The following is a 21,041-nucleotide window of genomic DNA, read 5'->3' on the forward strand; positions in this document are numbered from 1 at the left end:
CCCACCCCCACTTCCCCCACCTCCTAACACTGTACTCCAAGCACCTTGTAATTAAGTGGTCCAGAAGACACGTAACTGCACTTCAGTAGCAGTTACATTCACAATGTTTAACTAACTAGAGAGAATTTCAAAGCAGCACATTAATTTTTGCAGACATTTATGTACATATAACTTTGGTAGCAAATGATGACTATAAAATACTATATATTTTGCTGCTTTTCCCTATTAAAATTCAGTACAAGTCTGCCTACAACTAGATTTACTTGGTCTCCATCCGGAAATTTTCTTGGCTGCTTCATGTCATGTCATCCACCCCAGGAAGCAGGTGAACAACAGCTTGACTTTATAAGCCGGGCAAATCTCCCCTTCAGTTGAGGTGAGACTTGTTTTGACATGACGCTTAAAGTACGTGAAGCTTAGTACATTAAAATGGTGAAAACTGAGAAGGAATTGAACACTGCAAAACTCTGTTTATTTACCTTAGAATGTAAGAGAACGTTATTTACCAGTGGACTTGTTTAAAAATGGTATTGATTGTAATAGGTTCCGCTGTGAATTAACGCAATAAACATTTCATACCATAGTTTTGTGCTTGCATATTTCAAAATATATTGCATCAGTGGAGAAAATAATTCTATGATCATCTGTATGTTAATCTGTACTAATCACGTTTATTGTGTATTATGCATTGGAGAATGGTAGCTACAATCTACCTTGCTTTTCAGGCAGTCACCCATTTAGTCATCTATAATTAACACAGCTATGCAAATACACAGTCTGTTTCTCTTTTTCTTTGCGATCTTGAGCCTTTTTTTTTTTTTTTTTTGAAAGAAAGGTATGGCCATGGGAAACAATTAGCAGGCCTAAATTTGCATATTCAATGCACAGCAGTGAGACTTGATGAAAACAGCTTTGGAAGCAAACGGCTGCTATACTTAGTCCATCTAGTTCACTTGCTTTTCCAACGCCAGCCTATTACCCTCTTTTTCCTTTGGGTGCCCAGGTCACCCTTTTATCGCCAGAAATATTCAGGTGGGCACATATTGCTGCTGCTCATGATGGTGCTGGCTAGCTCCTTCTCTCACATTTGAGGGAACTGATACTGACCTGGTGATCCTTAAGGATTTGGGATGGTAAGGAAATCCATGTGTATAATAAATTAGAAATTAATATTAAAAGCATTAGTAAGTAATTGTTGTTTTAAACCTGAGCAGATCTCATGATGGCTTCAAAGGTCTCTGGGTTTGGCTCAGTGAGTAGAACAATATTGCCTTTAACGCTGATAAAGTAGGGGGTTTTTAAAGTTCACAACACATTGTTTCACTCAGAATAACTACCGCAAGCCTGGTCAGAAGGGGGTGTCCTTGGTGATTCCAGTTTAGGTGAGTGCGGGCTGTCACAGGATTATGGCTGTGGTAGGTGGAGCGAGCACAGAAACACATAGTCATGTTGGACTGGATGGTTAGGGATAGACTGAAATATTGCCAGCTTTGCTGCTGAAGCCTGCATCCTATGACACTAGATTCTAAATCTGGTTTAAAAATCACTCTTCTAACACTTTGTTTCCCATGAACAGATATCAGGCTATTAGTGCTCCTTATCCCAGACTGTTAAAAAAAAAAACAAACAAAAAAAACCGGGAATTTTCTGACTCCATGAGCCAGCTAGAGTTTAGGCCATACTTATATGGTTACTTCACATGGACATTTTTTTATTCTTATCACTTTGTTCCCCATCCCTACTGTCCCTATGCAGGTTTGTCAAGGTGTGTAATCCTTTGTTCTGTGGGTCTATAGTATCTCTTGTCTCATGACCTAAGCAGTTTGATGCAGGGAGAGTCTTCATTGCACCATGTGAGTGCAGAGTGCGCTTTTCATCTTTATTAAACTACAGCAAATAAGCTGATCCTATCCTAATGCATTATGAAGTATCCTAAACCCAATTAATTATTCTCCTGGTGCTCTGTGGAACAGTGTGTCTATGTGGGATGGTCTCTTCCTGTCTGTCCAAGCAAATGACATGAAGTGTACACCTATATATGTGTATGCGTGCAAATACTGTTTCTGAAAGGTAAAATAATATCGATTTTTTATCTTAAGTGTGGTCACTACGCTTTTTTTTTTTCCCCACTGCATCACTTCTGTTTCTCAACTTTATTTCCTTTCAAGCAAAATTTTAATCTCGTGAAGTTGCTTGAAAGTTTTAAATGTGTGACATGTCATTTGAAGACTCATGCACCAGTGGTATATTAAATTCACAGTGTCTGATACAGCTTATCCCTGGATGTTCATAGAGCTCTTTGTTGATTTCTGTGCCTGTAGCACTCAAAAAGAAACTTTGGATTTTTATTTTTTTTTAAATTGTGTTTTCATATTTCCATCTGGAAAGATAAGAGAAATGGAGGAAGGAGTACAACTACAATGCAACAGTCCCACTGTTTAGTTTTATTCTCTTGCATTACCTTCTCTTGCAGATACTGCATGTTTCAGATTGTAATATTACATAGTATTAGACCAGGAGTGATTTTGAGAAGAAAATCACTAAAAAAAAATTGATATAAAGTGAAATTAGATCAATCATATTTTTAAAATGTTTATGCAGAAAGCTTCGAAATATGTATTGCTACTCATGGAGGCAAGCAGTGCAGTGCTCCCTGCCCTACTGAGGCCAAGCCTCTAGTAACAGCAACAAGGGGGAATACTTAGTGTTCTAAAGAAAGGGAGATGAGGACTGAGAAAGTGTAACTGGCATTTCCATTTTTATTTTGTTTTAATTTAGCAACATGTCTTGTTGGCTTGTATCAGTTCATTTGCAAATTGATCTCCGTTTTGCTCAAGATTTGTTTATACTCTTAGTTTACCCTGATGTAATTTTAAATCATACCTGGTCTATGTAGATCAGTCTGAGACTTGCAGGTTTCTTTGGCCTTAGAAACACGTGTTCCCTAAAGAAAGGATGGGTAGGATTTTACTTCTGGAAGTCAAATGAATGAAACATTTTCCTTTCAGACCAGGATAATAGCAAAGTGCTGTTGCATATTTAGGTCAGCCTGGTAATGAGATTATCCACTTGACACTTTGATCAGGACATGTTAAGCTGTTGAAAAATTTGCGGTCTTACAGCCTCACGTTTAGTCTGATTTTTAAAAGTATATGATTTGCTAACGTATGTTGTATTCCCCTTCTTGGAAATGCTGTAGTGCATTTGTTAGGTCACCTAGTTTGCGTGCTGGTTTGACACAGGAAGGAGAAAACAAATGCAGTCAGACCACTAAGCAGTAGCAACTCAGCAGGATGTCTTTCATCCAAGATGCTTACGTTGTTCTCATACATTTGAAAACTGTTATGTGTTTTTGCTCATAAACACCCCTTGGACATTGAACTCTTCTTCCTCATTACTGTTAGTTTGCATACTTTGTTGATTAACGTACACTTTTGGTTGCGAGGCTATCCGGAATTGGTTCATTTTTAATTGTTCTTTATAGTCAGTAGTGAATTTGGCGTAGAGCAAATGAAGTAGTGCAATATGAAGAATTATGTGTAGTTTACAAGATTTTATATAGCAACATATTTAATTTGTATAGTTGCAAGATGAGTGCATTCAACCGAGTCACATATTAAAGCATAATGGTTTGAAACCAAAATAATTATTTCAATTTGAAACTTGGGGTTAGCTACGTTTTTAGACTTCACTATAAAAAATGAAAGTTTTGATTTAGCATGATAAATAAGTCCCTGTGCCTGAAAAGACTAATGCATATGCTTAACTTTAGTCAGTGTAAAGAGCTGGCATACTCTGACTTCATTAAGGCCTTATGCTGCATGCAGAAACACAACTGATGTAAAACCATGGGAGCTCAACGCAGAGGCAGGGTCCCCCCGCCTGAGGCATGAGCGAGTGCTCTGGGGAAGCCTGGGCAGGGCAGAAGGGCAGCACAGGAAGGCTGTGATGGGAGAGCCGAAGGCATCACGGGTCGGACCAGGGCAGTGCTGCCTGGCAGAGCTGGCGCTGGGGCCCTACCCCTGGGGAATGGCACCCTGCGCAGGGTGGGCTGCGCTCGGCCCCCAGCCTGTCTTTCTCCTGGTTGGTGAGTGAGGAGAAGGGTGTTTGGGGGATTTTTCCTTCCTTTATGAATGTAACACGAGGACTGTTGTTTGAAGTTCTGGAAGAGCGTCTGTACCGAGGGGGGTTTTGGTGTTTTCCTGCAGCGAGGATTGCCCTAGGAACGTGGCAGTTTGTAATGGAAACACTTTTTTTCTAATGTTGCTGTTTCTGACAGTCTTTTTTTTTCTTTTTTTATTGCCAGCCCTCTGGTCCCTATTCCTTTGTCCTGCTTCATCACTTATCCTATTCAATTTTGAGATCATACACAGTATGCCCCAAACCCATTTGTTTTCATTCTTCATCCTTTCTGTGCTTTTGTAATTCTGCTGAACTTATTCTCAGCATTTCCTTTTGCCAGTTTTTGCTTGGTAGCTGTTACACTTTCCTCATTATTATTAAAAGATCTGTCACCTTTCCTTCCTTTCAAAAAATTTAGCTGTTCAGAATAAGCCAGGGGAGACAGCCTGTGCCATTGACCTTGGTGTTTTTCTACCAGTGAAGGCTGAAAGATCAGTCAGTATATTTTTGGAGTTTAAAACCTTGTTTCTTCAAAAAAATAGTGAGCGGTACTCTTTTCTTTTCTTCTTTTTTTTTTTTTTTTTTTTTTTTTTTTTTTTTTTTTTTAATGTAAATCTGAATTGCTATTTATTTTTGCTTAGTTGGAAGTAAACTACTTGCAGGGATGATAATAAAGGAATTCACCTGGAACTGTATTATTTTCTTCTGTACAGTTAAAGAAATAGGACTGATTGTGAATAATTACGCTGCAGAGGGACTACAAAGGGAAAAGTTACATTCAGATTATTTCCATTATTTTGGTTTAGCAGGAGGTTTATTAATATACAGAGCATGTCCTTTCTTCGCAGATTATGTTAGGAGACAAAGCAGTGTACTGTGTAGTGAGATTGCAGGTCATAAGTGGGATATTGGTGCAATACGTTACAGCCCTTTCTCTGACAGTCCACAGACAGAATAATATCTAGAATGAAAACTTTGCAATGTTCGTTGATTCTTCCACCATTTGTAGCACTTACCCATCCTCAGTTTCATGATGAAAACTTTCATTGCTAGAAAGAATTTGGAGAAAATACAATATGCCTTATTTTTAACATTTGCTTTATGATTGTAGATAATGAGTTCAATACAGGTGACTGCAGCTATACAGAATGGTGAAGGGACTAAACGTATACTGACAGCATTTTTACTGAACAAATGTGAGGCTGCAGATAACCCGATGTCATGTTTTTTTTTTCCAGGACTTCTGATGGTGGAAAGACGGTTGGTACCATTGAAGTCAGTCTTGTGAAGATGGGAGAGCTAGAGGATGGGGAAACAGAGCACATCACAACAGACGCCCAGGATCAAAAGGTAGAAACTAAGTTCATTGTAGAAAGAATGGTCAGCTGAACCAAATGCCTAAATCACTAATTCCAAATTGGGTTAAGGATTTACTAAAAAAATACTGGAATAAAGTACCATGTACACTTAATTTCCCTAAACTAAAAGCAGTTTTTCATTAAAATGTATAGAGTAATACTCAATCCTCAGTTTCCTAGTCCCTCCCCTTCTTTAGGGAAAAAAAAAAAAAAAAAAAGCTGATTTTGACCTCAACTGACCATATTTAATCAGTTCCAATCAAAAAACTGTCCATAGAGTTGCCATAAATCTGACTTCTTTTTCCCTTGGACAGTTCCTCTGTTTTCTGCCCTTGAAGTCCTGTTCACGTGGATTTTTATGTGCAACCTGTGCCCACAATACTGAAAACCTGGAAAGAATGGCAGACAGGCAAGCGAAAGAAGAGGTGAATCCTCTTGTAAAGGGGCAGGTTCAGCTGCACTTCATGGGAGCACATGGTGGGGGAAAATCAGCGGGAGGGGTGATTCAGCAATGGTGCGTCAGAGTGCTAGCACAGGACAGCGTTGTCCAGAGGGTGTATGCAGGGATTCTAAGCTGGGGTGACCATGGTGTGGGATAAGAGGAAGGATAGAAGGGTTTGGAAAGAGCAAAAATGCTCTTAAGTAGACAGGTTGTTGCAGGCAAAAGGGGTGGAGACTGGAGCTGGAAATGATATGGGAGGAGTGGTTTTGAGAAGAATGGAGGACCAAAGGAGGGAGGGAGGGTGGAACGGATGGGATCTCCATACAGTGACAAGAGGTTTGGGCTTGGGAGAGATTCAGAAATGACTGCTCAGAACAAGGAAGTCAGCGTTTGAATGATTTGCAGTTAACAAAAAAGGTCTTGTTAACTGGCTCCCTGACTGATGACAACTGACATAACTGTATAATAGAGTTGCCTCCTCCTGGTATCTCTGCCTCTGCAGCCCCATTCTCAGTGGCAGAATTTTTACAGCCCTGATACTACAGTGTATTGCTATACACCATGGTGTATTCTGTTCTTCATGAAAAAAATTTAAAAAAAAATTAGATAATGTTACAGGGAATGTAAAATTAAGGACTACATTTTTTTCTGTTTAGAAGTAAACAAGAATATATTTTTGGAGAAAAGGGCATTGTTCTGAATATCTTTTCTACCCAGCCAACCCGGTCTGCTTTTGGGCCACACTCTGAGGAGAGACTTTACACTTCTTTATTCACCATTCTTCTCAAAGGAGTTCAATGCCCTTTTAAAACAATGGACCAGTGGGATCAGTTCCAAAGAAGCCAACAAATGCTGTGAAATCTTTCTGGTTTTGTATTATAAAACTTCCACAACATATGCGACATGAACTGTTTTTTCAGCCCTTCATTCTGCTTTTCTTACATTTCAAAATGAGAGATGAGACTTCTTATAATTATTTGAGATGTAGTTAATGACCTGTGTCTAGCCTGGTGGAGCCAGAAGGCTTTAACAGCATCTTTCTAGGGGTTTCTAATACTTGTCAAGAAGGACCAGCCTTGTGACACCTGTATTTTCTGTGGTCTTTAAAGGAGTCCTTACTTTTTATGGATTAGTTTCATCATGGAGTCTTGGTTTCTATGTTCATAGTGAGGATGCAATTCCGAGAATGTGGAGTTAATGAGTTCGAAGAAGTAAACTCTGAATTAGGCTTGCTAACTCATTATATAAACTATGTGTAGGGAATTCCTTATGGAAGAGTAAGGTGATAGTTAAATTCAGTCTGACATATCAACTGGTCGAGAGTACGTCACATCTTGCTCTTTGCTTCAAGCTCTGCAGTAGAACATCTAGAACCTGGGGAAGCCAGAACTCCCTATCACCTTTAGAGGCTGTTTGTTCTGTTTGGTTTGTTTGTTTTTTTTTTTTACTGGCGGGGGAGGAACATTAAAAGTATACTTCCTAGTACATTTAACATAGTTTTACACTGGTTGATTTCTCCATAAACTTTTTATACTTTTATACACTAATCCTATCAAAGTAGTCTTCCAATTCACTTGTATAACAAATTACTTTAATCACAAACCACAAGCGCATTTTAGAGACTTTTTATACTTCCTACTTTTCACTTGTTTAAAAATTCATGGAGTGCTTTCTGACACTGTGCATGTGAAAACTGCCTTGTCAAAAGAAACCTCTCTGAAAGCACAGAACTTGTCAAAAATTATTTTAACCTCTGCCATTGTATTGGTAGGAAACGTTTCTGTTTTATTACAGAATAGCTGTTCACATTTTGCCATTTTCTCTGCTATAATTCTGATTGTGTTACATTATATTGGAAGAAAAATATAACAAGAATAAAGTAAATGATAATCGTTGGGAAGTTACATTATAAGTGATGGGTTTTCTTTTTGCAATTTATAAACTGCTATGAATTTCCTTGTAGCACCTGAGTGTATTACATTTGTGGTTGCATTTCTTTTGTAGTGTGCATTGGTTCGTGAATGTACAGTCACTGAAGGCATAAGTGGAAAAGACAACCTGCCTTCATTAAATGCAGGTAAGTATTCTAACATCCATAAAAGATGCAATGCTCTGTCAGATCCTGAAGAAATCACAAAGATTTGGGACAGAGCTCTTAGAAGGCTCTTCAAATGATGCATATTTTTTAAAGTTTAATATTTTTATGTTTTATACATATTTGACATTATCATTTTACTGAGAAACGTGAGGAAAACTTTCAGAAATGTATGTCAATTATGCTTCCTGAAACACTGCTAAAATCTCCCACTTTTTACCGTTCATTGATTTTTCAAGACTGTCAGTGACTTCAGTGGACATGGAATTAACCTTATAAGTTTTTGTCATGTCATTGCATGACATTCTGTTAAAGCAATTGTGCATTATTTGTAACTGAATGCCCTGGAGAATTAATCTCTCTAATAGCTGATGAAGTGACAATTTCAGCTTGATCTGGAAGCTATATGTCCCAAAGTGAATGAAGCTGTTGGCAAGGCATTCTCAATTCTAGGTCAACTCTGGGCTTGCGTGTGCAGTGTTGAACTAGATCTATTTCTCTTTCACTATACCAAGAAATACTACATGCTGATATGCTGCACCGTTAAAGTTTTATTAGCCCAAGTTTATGAATCTCCATTACTCTGCAGTAACAATGTCACAAATAAGTTATATGGGTCATCTGAAACCACAGCGCTGTCAAGAATTCGGTGTATTTGCTGCATACAGTTGAGGAGAAATGTTACTGAAGTTTTAAAATCTTTTAAAACCTTTACTGAAACTTTTTCATATAACTTCACTGATAGGGAAGACTTATTAGACTAGCTGTGCAGCCTGAAGGAAGCACTAGAACCCTCCAAAAAATAGTTTTTTCCATGTATGTATGAATGCTGTAATTTTTTTCTGTGGTTTGTTGAGACTAAATCAGAAGCAGGGATAGATTTCTTCTTCAGAGCTGCCATTTCTTTTCATCAGTTCAATATGAGACTAGATGTGTTTGTGGAAAAGATATTAATGGAAAATTACTAAATGCACAGGAACTACATCTGGCTCTGGAAATTCCTGAGCTAAAATAACTGGAGGCAGGGGGAGTATCTTGCATCACTAGGTAGCTTTCGTACGGCTCTTCTTGGAGATAAGATACAGAGCCAGTTGAATGATTTGATCTAACTCAGTGCAGCCATTCTTTAATTCTGATTCTGTATGTCATACAGATAAGTGAACATTTCTTTAATGTCATTAAAGAAATGACATTTCTGTTCAGAGAAAATGTTAGCTTTTTTTTTTTTTTTTTTTTTTTTTTTTTAATTTGCTGCCTTCATTGGGTGGGATTGATTGGGGTTTTTTGTTGAGATTTTTTGGATGAGGAAATGCTGTAGTTTAGGGAATGTATTTTGGTGGAACTTCCAAGGTCAGTTTTATGAATAATGAAGCCTAGAACACTTTGTCATGCGTATTTGCACACGATTCTACAGTATATCTAGACAGTTCTACATTACAGAATTTAAGTTCTACATTTATTGTTCTCATATGCAAACACATGACACAAAACCAAAACCCCCCACCCCACCCAACATTGCTAGGACTTTTAAAGTCAAACATACTTATAGAAGTTTTCTGTAATTTTTTGTTTTTGAAAAGAGTTTAGAGGAAAGAGCAGAACTGCAAATGCATATGCAAGAAATGACAGCATGCAGGATATTGGAAAGAGTTTTCAGTCACAGGAAGCTTGTTCTAATAAATACTTATTCTTGGTCTGTTTCCTGTACTTGTGACTTCCTCTTCTCATCCCAGCATTGCTTCCACCTCCCTGCTGACACCTGGCACTCGTTTCAGGTTTTGTCAGTCCCACTCTTTTTTTATTAAATACCCAACTTATTTTCTTAGAAAATTTTAGCTTTGCCCAACTAGTCAGACTTCTTCCCCAGGATGCCTCCATGACTGGGCTTCATATGGATCAAAGCTCTCTGCATTGCCTGGAGACTGGCTTTCTCATATGCTGCCCTTAAGTGTATTGTACCACACACTAGCTCTGCCCCAAAACATATTCATCCACTCTGTATGAATGATGTGTGCATGGTTTTGTTGATATTAGAAGTTGGAAAGGATGCAAGAATTTTCAATAAAGGTAGACCCATAGTGCATGTGTGAGACATTAAATTCTAGTTTTGCATTTTTACATATTGAGATTTCTTTCCCAAGGCTTATGTCATTGTCAGGTCTGCATGGATATGGTAAAATGCACATCTCTGTAAAAGATTTACTGTTAGAATTCAAATTTATAAAGCACAGAACTTTTTACTGCAGATTTCTGGCCTCATTCTATGCAGCTGGACCACCTAAACTAAAAATTTCAAAAAAATAACCAGTTTAACCCAGACACATTTTGATGTGGCAAAATTAGAGGCAATCAAAACAAGGACTGAAGGGAAAGGAACAATATCAGTAATGTGGTAGAAGAATATTGGAGGCAACATGATAACATCAACATTGTCTGCACTACTTTTGCTGTAGTGCACATACAGAATTATCTACAGTACATTATGTATTCCATATACACATGTATTACAACACTGTACACATGTACTTAAAGGATTTCAGGTTCTTTCTCTCTCATGTTGTTTATCAGGCCTTCAAAACTATGAAACTAAAAAAAAAAAAATACCCTTATGTGAGTCTTTAAGCCTGTAGGCATAGGTGCACATTGCCATTCTTCTGAAATTTAAATCTTAATATAAGGAACTCTCAGCCCTCAAGTGAGTTATGAAGCACTTATTGAGTGAGTGGGAATGGGTATCATATTTCAGAGAGGCTTAACACTATTCCATTTATACCCCAAGAGATTGAATTTATATGTCTCAAATTTCAGTTATTTATTCATGACACTGAAGAGTTTGTCAATTGTTTGCATGTAAACATATTGCACTTTACAATAAAAAAGCAAATACAAGCAATTGAAATTAAGCAGAAATTAAGCAAGTTGAAATTATTCTTCCTGAAATTATATGCATACTACACCTATGCTACAAAGACAGATATAAATAGAAACACTTAGTAAATTAGTATATGGCAGCGGTGTGCTTTGATCTATGTTCAGTAGGGAACAAAAATGAAAACAGAGTATTCAGTCTTTTATTAATTTTTTATTTTAGTTGCAGGGGAAGCAGTGTGAAGGGTATTGCTTGGAATGAAAAGCACAGAAATCTTTAACTTTAAAAATGAGAATGTCAAAAAATATGGATGGTTAAATATATGGCCATTGTCTTTTACGCTTGATGCTATAGAGAAGGGGTCTTAAAATAGGGTGGTTTTTTTTCTTTTTAACCCCTGCAGTTCATCTCGATTTTTTATTTTTCTTTTTCCTCAGTGCCTTTCATGGTCACTGTCTAAATACATGAAGAATTACCTTTATGAAACTTTCATTCATTTTAATAACTACTTTTTAAAAAAGCCAAATCTAGTCTTACCATTATTACTGTTTGGGTGGGTTTGCATGCCTTCTAGTTTTCTTTTCTAAACAACTTGTAATTAAAAAACAATTGTAATTGGAAAGGAAAATACATCTGAGCTTTTTATGGAATCACATGACTTCAGTAGTTATGTTTATGAGAAAAACATAAAATACTGTGTGGCTCCTATTGACAGCCTCAAGCTTTAGCAATACTGCAAATGGGAATTATTTGGATTCTTTGTGAAAACAAAATTACCAGGCTTTTTTTTTTTTTTTTTTTTTTTTTTTTTCATTTGATAATGAAATTGGAGAGATGTTTTGGCTCTTTTTTTAAAACTTGCAGCACGCTTGAGATAATCCCCATCTGAAAATTCAGCCTCAGAGGTAGTACCTGAAAAGTAGTTAATAATTTCGATCTACATTTTAGTAATGATTCTTTGTCTCCCTTGTTATCATGCTGCAGTCCTATTGGGTTTTTGTTTAGTTCTGTTTTTTTTTTCCTGTTATCGTGGTGGTGATACTGGGGAGATGGGAGGAAAGAGATTGTGGACCTATGTATTTGCATTAGATCCTCACAGAAAAATGTGTATTTTTGAATGCAGTAGATTCTGAGTGCAAATTTAAGGGCTGTTCTTGGAAAAACATCCTTTGATAACTTCCTAAGAAGTAGATATAAAAAGGTAAAATAGAGAAAGGAGTCTTTTGTTTCTGGGGCATCATCATTTGAAAGTAGCAGCCTGCTTCCTAGTGAACAGGTGGCACTAATAAAAAAGCCCTAACACCCAAAACCAACCAAATGGAAAAAAAAAACCAAACCAAAATTATCATCTGTTTTGCCAAGCATCTCTTTAATGGCAGACCTGAACTAGCCCTTTGTTTCTTGAGTTCTCCCTGACATCTGAAGATTGTCATTCTCTGTCTTGTTAATGGATGATGACTGGTGCCATATATCTATATGGATTGACAGAGGTGGTCAGTATTATTGACAAAACTGATTTTGTTGATTAAAAGAATCTCACCAAAAGAGGAGGAAAATAGGAATGCATTACAGGATATTTTAATCAGGTAATATGAGAAAGTGCAGACGCTGGGTATAAGTTCATCATAGGTACAGGACTTGGAGATTTTTTTTTTTTTTTATAGTGGAAAATAATTAAGTCTGGTGAGGATTCTCAAGCTGTAAAATGTGTATAAAGATGCTGAACATCGAGGTATTTTGGGTTAGTAGTAAAGAAAAATAGCTGTTATTCATATGCCATAGCTATCAAGCATCTATTAGGCTTATTGATAAACAGTAAGTCAGAATTTAGTTTTTGTAAGTAAAATCACTAAAAGCAAAACGACTCTAAAAAGATTTCCAGTTTCTCATCGAAGACTAATGATTAAGAGATCTCAGTAGAGTGATAGAAATAGAAAACAATACATCTACAATTACTTAAACGCGATTATTTACAACATTCCTTTCTTTATGAGATGCCAACAACCATTTTATTACAGCTATCTTTGAATATATGGTCATGTTTTAGACCTTTCCTAAAGGACTTCTGTTAAAAACCAGTTTGATTAGATAGACAGGACAGTTTGTGTATCTTCACTAACTTGGTCTGTGTTTTTCATTCTCTATAAATCAGCCTACATAGAGTGTAATGGTGGCAGCAAGTTGTGAAGCTGAAATTTCTATTAGTAGATATTGTTTTGACAGCAGCAGTTTCCTCACAGTGCACATGGGGAAATGCATTCCTTTGAGTTATAGACCATTCAGTGGCAGATCAATGGGAGCCTTCTCTGGCAGCTTTTTCCAAAAGGCTGATAGGACAGTGCTGTTGGAGGATTTGGATGGCTGTCCGAAGCCATTCTGAGTTAGGAAGCAGTGGATGTGTGTTAAATGACAATCATTTCTCTCCAAGTAACCTTACCAAAGTAATCAAACAAAACTTTTCTTTGTCAGCTTTTCCCCCATTTGCTCTTTCTGGAAAATTAAACATTGGCGGGGGGGAAGAAGGCAGAGAGAAGTTTGCTACCTTTATTATAAAGCATCATTGTAAGAACTGAATGAAAATGTAGCTGACATCTGAGAGTTTTAAGATAAAGATGGTGGGTTTTAGGCATAATCTCCCAAGACATCAAGTAACGTGATTTTCCTATGTCAAGTTACAATAGTAACCTGAGAACAGTGTCTGTAACACATTTACAGGATTGTTATATTTTTTTCTGTGTGGTGTCAGTCTCCTGACCATCTCAAGTTTCCTTTAATGTAGATGCACACCAGGTGTTTGTATTCATGACTTCTGTGTGTGCATATCATGGAGAAGATGCATCAGATATAGCTAAACTCTGAGGCATGCTTCGCTTGTCCCATGCAATTTATTAGCAATGTGAGTGATTCTAGCAGATGGTAAGCGATGGCATTGACTGCATGTGAGTTCATTGTTTATTTGTGCTTTCTGTTTTTCCTAACTGTATCTTAAATGCAAGAACTGAGAACATAATTTACATTCTTGTTACACTGAAATACTAAATTCACAGCATACCTCCTGTGTGGGTAGAATGTGATTTATCTACTGTACTAGTAATACTTTTGTCCTCCACATGCTGCTATAATAAATTAAATAAAAATTTAATGTTTTTAATAGAATTTTAATGGTTCTAAAATTAATTCTGGAAGCAGGGGGGGATGTGGGTGGGTGAGGAAATAACGTATTATTTTTGGATGGAATTGTTGTCATAAATTTTCAGAGAGTCATATAACCACACTAAAGCGATATAATTTTTCCTCTCTGCAGTGTTAAAAAACCCAATCTGCAAGTTATATAGATTCCCTACTTCTGACAACAAGTGGATGCGAATCCGGGAACAGATGGCTGAGACCACCCTCTCTTTCCATGTTCCTAAAGAACTGATCAATCTGCACATAAAGGAGGATATGAGAAGGTAAGAAAGGAGAAGTAGCAATAGTAATTACTCCATTTTATTTTTCAGACTTGGAATAATGTAAGTGATGAGCTAAAAATATTAATTTGTAGGATGAAATAGGCAAAATACAACAATATTTTTGGCTGCTAAGAATTTACAGCTGTAACTGAACAACAGAATTGATTGCTCAGAATTTTTAGGAATCCAGTGACTTCATAAGGTCTGATTAATGAACTAGTGTGCAGTCATGACTTCAAATGTGTAAGCACCAACATTTAACAATATAAATATCCTGAAAAGTTAACACTTTATAAAGAAATAACACATGACAAGGGTGTGAACTACATTGTAGTATAGGCTCTGTGTATGGACAGTGCTAATATCATAGACAAACATTATGCAAGCAATGGAAAATTACATATTTGTAGTTAATAAAGGAGCAATAATATAGATCCCATTCCTCTAACTCATGTAAATTAGTTGGCATAAGAAAAGGATACCAAAGTAGTGTAAGTATGAAACCTTTGTTCATGTTTGGCCTTGTAATCAGGAGGTGTATCTGGGGATCATTACAATATGTATGGCCCAATAAAAATAGAGGGCAGGGAGGCACAGGTGTCTCCACATCCTTTGTATGTCCAAATTTCCACTGCAGTGACTAAAAAGGCAGCCTGTCCTTGACTACTAGCAAACTGTGCAAATACAACTGCTCAAAAAAGCAGTATTTTAAGCAGTCCAAGGCTTCGCTGAAAGCATACCTTCTTGTTCCAATGGTAATGGAGGGTGTAGAAGATGATGTTGAGTCTTCTGCTGTGAAAGTGTAGGTGGGCATCTGGTCTCACGTGTAAGAGTAACACTGAGCTAGTGTTGCATCCCAGAGCTACCCTGTGCACTTTCAGGTGACTCCACATGAGGGGTTGCCTGTGGTTGTTTACACTTGTTTCTCCTGCAATAGGAGCTTCTTTTCTTATTCACCTCATCTGCTGCTTCTGTATGATCTTTTTATGCCAATAGAACAGCATGTGGGAGACCAGAATATTGCTTTTAATAAAGTCAATGGACTGATACATACTTATGCATGGTGATGATGGGTTATAAAAAACATATGAATTGTTATAATACTTTATTTTATTCATTTAATACTGTGTTTAGGCATTTATGGCCTGATCTTGTTTGAGAATACTAATGTGTAAGGTTTTTTTAAATAAGCAATAAAAATAGATTATGCTGACTTGTACCGTTCATACACTTCCCAGGTTTTCATTTGCCCCATGGGCAAATGCCTTTTAAATGTTAGAGGATTACTTCAGCCACTTCTGCTACTACTGCGTTCTTCTCTCCAAAGGCGTAATGCTAGTAATAGCACTTGCTGTTATTTCATATTATAGCATTCACCTCCTTGGAAAAAGTCATAGTAAAGAAGCAGCATGGCTTATTTTTTTAAATCATTATTCAATACTCACCAAAATAAAGAAAAGTTTTAAGAAAGAAATAGAAGTAAAAGTTGCTCAAAGATTGAGGCAAGTGGTTCTGATTTTTCTGACTGCCAATGTGGTTAGTTGTTCAAACCTTGTAGTGTGGGTGTGAGACACGCACAAAGTGACTGTAGCAATCTGAGGGAGGAGGTAAGACCAACCAAGAGAACAACGACTTGTGGTAGAATACAAGCAGATGGTAGGAATAGGGACATCCGTGTCACCTGTCATCACATAAGCATGCAGGTTGGAGCTTCAGCTTTCTATGGGCTTTGTTTTTTGAAATAATTCCAAAGATCTGTGTTCTTGTGGACTCCTTACATTTGTAAACTAGTAAAACGAGGTTAGGAGGATATTGTTATATTAGTTCTTGAACTTGTGCAAAACTTACACTCTACCATCTTAAGGCTATTCTCTTCTGAAGTATTCTCTGCATCTTTTTTCCCCAGTTAGTATAAAAGAATAAATACTTTTGTCTCGGAGGCCACTTCTTATAATCCTCAGCCTGATTCATTTTATTCCTATCGTGGCTACAATATAGTCAGGTCTGAAGCAATTACCCATACAGAATATCCAAGTGAAGTGTTAATTCCATTCAGTATTGTGTTTTGAATTGTAATTTAAATTCTCTTTACTCATAGCTCTTAAGATTATTTATTTCTTGATAAAATGACAGTGTTCATTGTCAACCAGAGTTTTTCATTTACTGATGTGTGATGCTCTGGAATATGTAACCTCTAAGGATGTTTAACTTTGTTTTTCAACATGAAATAATGTTTTGAAGGATATGCATGCCTTAAAGATTTTATTCTTTCAACCTCCCTGGAAGAAGTTTTAATAAAAATTACCATATAGCTCCTATTTTTCTAATAAAGGTCATGCAATCTGCTTTTCTGGTTTTTATTAAGAAATTATTTCTGTTTCCTCCTTGAGGTTTTCCAGTGAGTCCTTTCTCCTGTTTTAAATATTTCTTCACACAAATCTTGTCCAGATTTTTTACATCTATCGTGCAAGATTAGCCAAGTAATTCTTTGAACCCAATGATTATAAAAAAGACTTAATAGTTTACAACTTGTTCAGAAAGTTTGTTGACCCATATAATCTAAGCCTGTAGTTGTAAATGTAAATTGTGTTGCACTAGATCAGCACAGCAGGAGAATTAGGAGACTACAGTAAAAGCTGCAGTACACGTGTCTTTCAGATTTGCCGTTAAAGGTCTTTTTGAGTCCCTTGGAACCAAACTCGGCTTTGGCTGAAAGGAAATTCCCCCTACTTACAGCTGAATTTGGCCCATGGCATTTGTAGTCATAACCCATATACAAATTTCACGGATAAATTGCTGAACTTGCCTTAAACTCTCCCTCCAGAGTACAAAGCACACTCAAGCTTTCCTCCTGCATCAGGAATGGTTGTCCTGTCCCAACTCCAGCAGCCTTTTCTTGTGAAAATATGTGCTGTTTGTCTGTTTTCTGATTTCTTTCCTCATTACAGAATGAGGACAAAGTTCAGACTGTCTGAAAGGTACGTGTTTTTCTACTGCCTTTTAATACACAGCTTCTGTAGAGAAATGGAGACCCAGGCAGAAATGCCATATGTTGGAAGTAGGCATTGATTTTTCTGGACCCTTGCATGCTATTTTTTACATTAGTTATTTTTGAGCAATTGCACTACAAAAACATCGTATTAATAACAGATAATAGCATAAAAAAAAGTTATTCTGAGTAAACTTACCATGACTTTTGAAGCTGTTTGAACCAACCACATTTAGATGGGTGCTGTTAAGATACTATGCACTTAAGGACTTTTAAAACTGTACTTCAAGCAACTGCCTAGCACAAATGTTCAAAGTAAGAATTTTTTCAACACTTAAAATTGCCGAACGTGTCAGTAAAATGTAGCTCAAATACATGCATATGCAGTGTGTACCCCATAATGCATCAAAAAGGATGTAAAACCTTTCTTCTTCTCCACCAGTTACTTGTGTTTGTCTACATCCATATACTTGTATTTGTAGACAAATACAAGTATATGGATGTAAGCATAACTTGAATTTTTGAGTAGTGTTTAGACCATTTTGGTTTAAAAAACATTAATTTATAAATTAAAGGATGAAATATATTGTAATGTATGAGCACCACATAATTCTCTGTCCTCTCAATTTCACTGTTCATATCTCATTTTGGAAAAGTTGGCCTCTGTAAAAGTCTAAGAGGAGTTTTCATATTTTACCTTACAATGAGGTAAAATTTGCTGGGCTTTGCTTTGTTATCAGGTGTTTAAAGTTGTAGTGCATTGGAATGGAGTGACACTACCCAATTTGTCCTGTGATTGTTACCTCTACGTAACATTAACTATTATTCAGCAGTGCTGAAAGCTGATGTTAACTTGCATTCTGACAGTCCTATCAGAGAGCATTTGTTGTTTTCTGCAAAATCCACTTAGGTTTTAAGACTCCAGAAAATCATTCTGTACCAGTCAGCAATGTTTCTGAGACTGGCTGCTAACATTTCCAGCTGGTTTTGCTCAGTATGCCCCAGTCTTAAGGAAATCTATATAGAGCAAACAGTATAACTTGCAGGTCTTATTAGAGCTTCCCACGTTATAACAAAGGCTAATATAAATCCAAAGCAAAAAATAATCCTTTCTTCAAGATTATTATTATTTTAACACACTTAAATTCTGTCACCACAAAAAGCATTTGAATTTGTACATTGTTAACTAGAGATTTGGCACTTACTAGTACTTATCTGTGGTTCTAATAGCACTAAATTGTGTATAATTTTGTCAGTTCATATCAGTGGGGGTGCAGAGAATATAAATTAGAGATGCTAAGGCATTAAGGTGATTAAAAAAGCTTTGTGCAGTTTTATTATGTTGCCTGTGTCATAAAGCTCCTCACTGTTTATTTTGAATGAGGCACTCTGATTAATAAATTGGGGAAAAAAGAAAACAGAAACCCACAAAACTGTTTAAATGCTTGAGTAATCATGCAATTAATAATGTTATTAGTCTTGTCACGTATATGATTCCCACTGAAAGTTAGTTATAAGCTATGACAGTAAAGTGTTTATGCTTATATCATAGAACTGAAGCACCTTGTCTTAAGCTGATTCCAACGTTAGCTCACGAAACAGTAGAACTTAAAAACCAACCAAACACACACCTAAACCGATTCTGTGTGCGATTACTAGTTACTAAAATATAATTTAGGATTAAAGTGTAAATTCCACAGATGCCATTCTGAGTGTTAGTGAATTTGAGACTCTTTGCAATCATGTGATGCAGGAGAATTATCCTCTGCCATTAAGTGCAAATCATAGAATTAACCTCAAATGATCATGCTGTTTTGAAGATCTTGAGTCTTTCAGAGATAAACCCAGGTAATAAAATATCCAAGGAAGGGAAAGGGTTTTAAGGCAGTAAGGAAGAAATTGGTTTAATTTAGCTTATATGTTGTCTACACTTCTGGGTAATAAAAAGGGGATTGTGGTGAATAGACATGCAGAACTTAAAAACTCCAGCTCTCAGGAACAGTATAAAATATTCAGAAGCCTTTGCAAACCCCAGTCTTTTCTCCACATATACACAGAGGAAACAGGTTTTAAAATATTTTTAATGTGTTTGGTGGCTTGTTTTTTTGGGGTGGTTGGTTTGTTCGTTGGGGTTTTTTTTTAAATTAATGTTTGTAAAAGGTAGGCCCAACCTATATTTTAGTTTTTAGTTACCTGTCATGTTACGCTTACCAGAACCTCAAATAGTTTGGGGAAATTCTGTAAGAAGATAAAAATGGCAGCTGTTTTCAAAAGATTCTAAATGAAAACTATGAAGAAGGAAGGAAACAAGGAAGGAAAGATAGATATCCCTTTATTCATTTTTGTGGTAGCTTACCCAGAAGGGATTAAATCCTCCATAGTAATTACTTGTCTGTTTTAGAAACAATATAATAAAAAGGCTATGACTCTTTTATTTCTGGAGAGAATGTTATATTGTTTTGACGGGTTATTGTCTGCGTATCACAGGACCATAACTTGCAGTAAAGAAAAATGAGAGTAATTTTATCTACTTCTATTCTACAAAAAAAGATGAAATGGTTATCCATAAACATGTACACTTTAAAGTAAAATTTATAAGGAAAAATAATTCCTGTGCTCCTTTCCTTAAAAGGAAGCTTTTAAGCTTCCTTTACATATGAGTGATTGAGTCATGCCCCAAAGCTTATGGTGTATATTTACTCTAAAGCTGCTGTTTGATAAATATTCAGAACTTCGTTGCCTTTATAAGATTGTAAAACCTTTGCAAATATAATCCGCAGAAATGTCTTATCTTGTTTTGAATCCTGCTAAAGCACTTTGCTTCTGATGTTTTGTGAAAGTGGATTTCAGAAGCTAATTTTGCTTGGTGGTGGCAAAAATCACTTCCTTTTTTTGGTTTTGAATTTGTCACGTTTGTTTCACTGGGAACTGCATCACTGGATTTTTGAAGCTGAATGAATCAAAAATTACTACTTTGTCTTCATACAGCATTTGTGGATTATGTGCTTTTATCATATGTCCTCTTAATTATCTCTTCTTCATGTAATTACACTAATCTTTTCAACTTCATCTTTCAATTTGTGAAGATTTGTGCTGTGTCCTTAATGATGCAAATGGCTATTCCTGCTGTTCCCTTTTCTGAGACAAAATAATCAGATCCAAAAAAAGTTCTTTGATGGAATGCTGCCTTCTGACTTATCTTGCTCTTCTTAATATCTTGTTGCTGTTTTTTGCTTTATTTTGATTTTACTCTCACTGACCATGTATTTTCAATGTGCTTTCCACAGTGGTGTCTGGTCTGTTGAATCTAGTGGTAGTTTTGCAAAACCAGGTTCATTGGGAGCATGACTGCAGTATTAGGACTTTATTTAAATAACCTTTGAGTATGATTCATATCACTCATTTAAAGTACTCCTTACAGAATTCAGTCTTCTGCATTTTCAACATTAAATATGTTTCCTTTAGACTTCAGATACTTTTAGTAGTTTACTATAATCATGCACCCAAGGTGTTCTTCAAAGTGAAATTAAAAAAACAAAACCAAAAACAAAACAAAAAAAAAAAAAACACAAACAAAAAAAAAAAAAAAAAAAAAACCATGAGTTGGTAAATCAAAAGACAGAATATTAATTTCAGCCTTGGGTGCTCGACCATCATTTGATAATGGGCTTCATCAAACATCTTCTTGGAACAAAAACATAGCATAAAGTTTTA

The 21,041-nt window shown here is 36.3% G+C and overlaps 1 protein-coding gene across 4 annotated transcripts in view; it reads left to right on the forward strand.

The window, feature by feature from the left end:
- The window catches only part of INPP4B (inositol polyphosphate-4-phosphatase type II B), a 332,198-nt gene that overhangs the window by 207,313 nt on the left and 103,844 nt on the right, over positions 1 to 21,041 (forward strand). For all 4 annotated transcript variants that reach the window (XM_026866972.1, XM_026866970.1, XM_026866969.1 and 1 more), the window contains 3 exons: positions 5,361 to 5,472; positions 7,927 to 7,999; positions 14,191 to 14,338. In XM_026866972.1, the coding sequence (XP_026722773.1) occupies positions 5,361 to 5,472; positions 7,927 to 7,999; positions 14,191 to 14,338 (333 nt within the window). The remainder of the gene's footprint in view (positions 1 to 5,360; positions 5,473 to 7,926; positions 8,000 to 14,190; positions 14,339 to 21,041) is intronic.

Source organism: Athene cunicularia, unplaced genomic scaffold, assembly GCF_003259725.1.
Source record: "Athene cunicularia isolate RWA unplaced genomic scaffold, athCun1 SCF_1, whole genome shotgun sequence".
Classification (NCBI taxonomy): domain Eukaryota; kingdom Metazoa; phylum Chordata; class Aves; order Strigiformes; family Strigidae; genus Athene; species Athene cunicularia.